Here is a 4,611-nt window from a genome sequence, read left to right as displayed (position 1 = left end):
CCTTATGCAAAGAATGAAGCCTTTAATAATGTTAACAAAGATGTGTATAAATGGAAACGCCTCTAGAGAATACCCGTAGAGAAATTTACTTTGGAACCATTACCATATGAGGTTGAAGGGTTCAATCTGGCTGGGGTGATGAAAGACAAAGGTCTGATCTGGGATGCAATTGTCAATGAAAATAAGTGTTCGAATTGAGCACTTGGGAACGAATTTGCACATGCCTCTCTTTTGAGTAGATTGTTTGATTGTATTACATTTAACATTAAAATTTCTTTTTCATGCAAATTGGGCTATAGTTAGATCACATAACATATCACATGTTTTTTCATCTATGCTCTTCTTCCATATGTGCTATCGACTTATGATGTTTCCTTTGCAACATTTGGTGCAAATGCTAGTATTATGCTAAAGATAATGCATATGAGTTAACTAAGATAAAGTTTATTTATTGCACCAAGGGTGCATTATAAAACCTATGTGTAATTCATGAGAATGGCATTTTTAATATAAAAATAAAACATTATTAAAGCCTAACTATGTTCATTAGGTTAGTCATTGAGCAGAGAGGCAGATCCTATAACCCACTATGAGGGAGATATGTAATTCTTTACATGGTCAACCTTGACTTGACACCTGCATTTTAAAAATAAAAATCAAATATATTTGAATTGAAATCAATATTGAGTATAATAAAATACAAAAATGAATATATATATATATATATATATATATATATATATATATATATGGTTAGTTTTAGCTAAAAATATAATAAAACATAAATGATCTCACCTTTATTATATAGCTCCATTCAATGTTGATATTACAACCCAGTATGAAGGAGATGTCGTAAAAAAATTCCACATAATTTTATATGAAATACAGAGCAATAAACAATTAAAGTGAAAAATAATTTTATGTTCTCACTTTGGAGTATGAGGAAGATGTGTGGTACTTTTTCAAAAATATTTACGTAAAAGACATATATAAATTATTTGAATATTCATGTTAACTAATATTGTCATACTAACTTTATATGTTTATATAGAGAAAAAAATATTTTTAATGTAGAGAATAGTAAATATTTTAATTCTTAAAGGACAAAGTAATTGAGAGTAAAAAAATAGTTAATTTTAATAAAAGGAAATTGTATAATTTATTCAAATCTTAATATAAAAATTGATTTGTGATATTTAACAAATATTACTAATAATAAAAAAATCAATTTAAATTATATATAAAATATTTCAAATGCAAATTAAATAATATACATATATATTTAAAAATATATCAATAACAATAAACATTTTAATGTATAAAATATGTTTCATAAATAAAATATTTCAATAATATTTTGACTTAAATTTATTTGAAATTCAAAAAAAATTGTTAAAATTTATTTGAAATTCAAAAAAATGGTTTTGAGTCCATCTAATTTATTCATACCTCCAAAATGCACTTTAAAAATTTACATAAGGGATCTATTTATATAAAACTTTGAGAATAATGTGGAATCAATATTCCTAAGTTACAACCTCTTTTATTTATATAGGGGATGTATTTATATAAAACCTTAAGAATAATGTGAAATCAATATTCCTAAGTTACAATCTCTTTTATTTATATATATATAAATGAATTAATATTTAATAATTATTTAATTATAATTTTTATATATATATATATATATATTTCTTTTTTCTTTTTTCTTTTAAACCTGAATTATCTTTTTAGATTAAATTTCAAAATAAAAAATTCAAATATAAATTTTGTTTAGAATAATAAAATTCTAAATACAGATAATATAATATAGCTAAATAGTTGTGTTGGGTAATGCACATTGCCAAACAATTATGAAGAATGATTATTACCCGGATATAATGTAATAATTATGAAGTATGATTATTACCCTGATATAAATGTAATTTATTTTAGAATGGAATTTCTAGCATTTTAAACATTTATTGATGTGCTGCTCCTACATAAATTCATTTACTACTCATCACTTTTATAAGATGAAATGGCGTGAATTAGCTGCCGTTGAGCTCCACGTACACGTGCAAGGATATGTTATCGCATATGCTGCTTAAATCTGACTCTAATCTTATTCGATAAAATATAAAATAACCTCCTTTGGTTAGGTTGGCCGAGAATTTTGCCGGCCCCGAAGAAACAACTCTCCAGCGCACACCCGGGCTCCAATTATATTGGTATTATCACATTTCCTCACCTCTATTCCTTCTCTGGACCTGCTTTGATGGCTATCTCTGTGGTTCACATGTAGTGATGCTGACATCTGACTCTAATCTTATTTGATGCTTTTTGTCTCTCGGAAGCAACAACAGAGTTGTTGACTCTATATAAAAAATAACTGTCTCCGGTCGTGTTCGCTGAGTTTGTTAGCGGGAAAACACCCTCCCTGGACCAGAAACACGCACGGCTGGCTTAAATTATATTACTATTATCACATTTCCCCTCCGTTATTTTTTCTGTCGACGATGCTTTGCTAGCAGCTAACCTCGTGTTTGTGATCTGGCGGACGTGTGAAATTGAGTTGTACTAATACATACCCCATACATGTTTCGAGAGGCAAGAAACTACAAGGGCAGTCACCTCGAGAGAGATAAGCATATCCTGATCTCGAGACGGAGGAAATTAAGCGGTGGAGCATTGATCGGAATCATGAGTTCTGCTATCATTTCTCTTAGTCAGGCTCTGCACTCATTGGTGCCTGCTGCTGTTCGTAGTCACGGCGAGCATAAGAGGTCAAGGAGCTTGCCGGATTCCAGCGTGTGCCCGATCCTGGGTGATTTTCAGAGCCAACTTAGAGCTAAGGTTGAGACATTAATGGAACAACAACACCAGCCTGAGTCCTACAACATTCCCGCAGCTTGGCTTGGACAAGCCCTGGACGTGGTGCTATTTATCTACTCCAATTTGAAGTATTTGTACCCGCACATGCAGATACACAGTAATAATGACGGAAAATGGTTGAACCAACATATGGAGGACCTAGTAAATCTGCTTGATGCGTGCGATGTGTTGAGAGAGTGCATGTCAGACATGAAGAAGAACAACATGTCAGTACAGATAGCCCTCCGTGGCTTACTTCATGCCCATGTCCAGATTCCTAGCGTATTAAGTCGTCATGACCACATGATAAATAATCAAGTGGTGAAAGCAAAAGACTCCCTTGACAAATGCATGGATGAGTTAAGGAAGAAGAAGGACATGGAGTCCAAGTTAGCGAAATGCATGTCTACATTGAAGAGAATGGCCGATAGCCTTCACCCAACAACAGCAGCGGCAACGTCAATCAGCGGATCAGAAGTTGAAGAGGCCATCAAGGAAGCGAAGGCCATCACCGTATTTGCCTGCACTGCTCTTGTGGCTGCTCTTTCCATTAACGCACCATGCCGGTCCTTTACACAAGGTGCAGGGTTTCTTAAAATGAAGAATAGGACCATTCCTAGCCCGCTCCCTCCTCTTATGGATATCAACAGCATGAAGGACAGGATGCAGCACAAGATAAAGGGATGTATGGAGATGCAGAGAAAGAAATCATCGTCATTCAAGTTCCTCTTGCATGAGTTGAACAGGGTGGATATTGCAGTTGGAAACCTCAGCAACCTACTGGACAAATACATGAAGAACAAGACGTCCAAGTCATCCTCCAACATGCAAGGTGAAGTGGTGGACTCCATCCATTCCGTCAACACGTCCACCACGGAGTTGGAACGTGCTCTCACACACATCGACCAGAGAATCAACGACCTCTTTAGATTTCTTATCTCTAGCAGGGTGGCACTTTTGAACAATCTCAGTACGCTTTCTTTTCTGCATGATCGGATCACTGCATGGCATTATAGTACAAAGCAAAGGATGCAGCATGAATTGCATCATCATGTCTAACTGCAATACTCATGCTGCATCATAGCAGCAGGATGCTGCATGAATTGCATCATTATCATGTAGTTATCTCTAACTGCAATACTCATGCTGCATCATATCAGCACGGCATCAAGCCTATTTCTCTGGGCATTTGACATTTTTGACAGTTTGGCAGACTACATTCCTGAAGTTCCCTACTCAGTCGTTGTCACCTCCTCGTACAGATACTATCCTTTGACGGAAATACACATGACTGTAACATATACATACAGATCAAATCAAAACCAAGTGATTTCTTTTTACTGGATATTCTGATGGTTGAAATTCATGCTTCTATGTTTATGGGCATTAATATTAATTTATTTTACATTAATAATTTTATATAACATTTTTATAATATTTAATCATTATATGTATACAGAAGCAAATAAAAAACTTAACGATAAGTAATTAACTCTGTATATCCGCAATCAACATCTTTAGAGTTCTTGAATTGCTAATGTTTTCCTACCTTAGAGAACCCTACCTTAGAGATTCAATGAAAGATTCACTGAGAAATTTAGCGATTCAACCATGAACTCGGAATTTGATTAGGATGACAACCATGCATATTTAAAATTAGGATCACATGAAAAGTGCGTAGTTGACTTATTGATGAAATGATTTTTTAAGTATTTTTTAGTTAATTTCAATTAAAAATTAGGAAGAGATTTTTAA

The 4,611-nt window shown here is 33.5% G+C and overlaps 1 protein-coding gene across 1 annotated transcript; it reads left to right on the top strand.

Annotated features, from left to right (window-relative positions):
- Positions 1-2,685: 2,685 nt before the first annotated feature.
- On the top strand, positions 2,686-3,915 carry LOC149217612 (uncharacterized). The gene has a single exon (XM_089390309.1). It carries the CDS (start codon positions 2,686-2,688, stop codon positions 3,913-3,915), a length of 1,230 nt encoding a protein of 409 aa, XP_089246435.1.
- The last annotated feature ends 696 nt before the right edge of the window (positions 3,916-4,611 follow it).

This window comes from Pinus tabuliformis, chromosome 1_1 (assembly GCF_031772625.1).
Source record: "Pinus tabuliformis cultivar Carrire ecotype Pingquan chromosome 1_1, CPIR1, whole genome shotgun sequence".
Classification (NCBI taxonomy): domain Eukaryota; kingdom Viridiplantae; phylum Streptophyta; class Pinopsida; order Pinales; family Pinaceae; genus Pinus; species Pinus tabuliformis.
Note: the sequence above shows the minus strand (reverse complement) of the source record. Positions and strands in the feature narration are given on the sequence as shown.

What these genes read in the sequence shown, in the direction of transcription:
- LOC149217612 (XM_089390309.1), top strand. Translation starts at nt 2,686, where the DNA reads ATGAGTTCTGCTATCATTTCTCTTAGTCAGGCTCTGCACTCATTGGTG.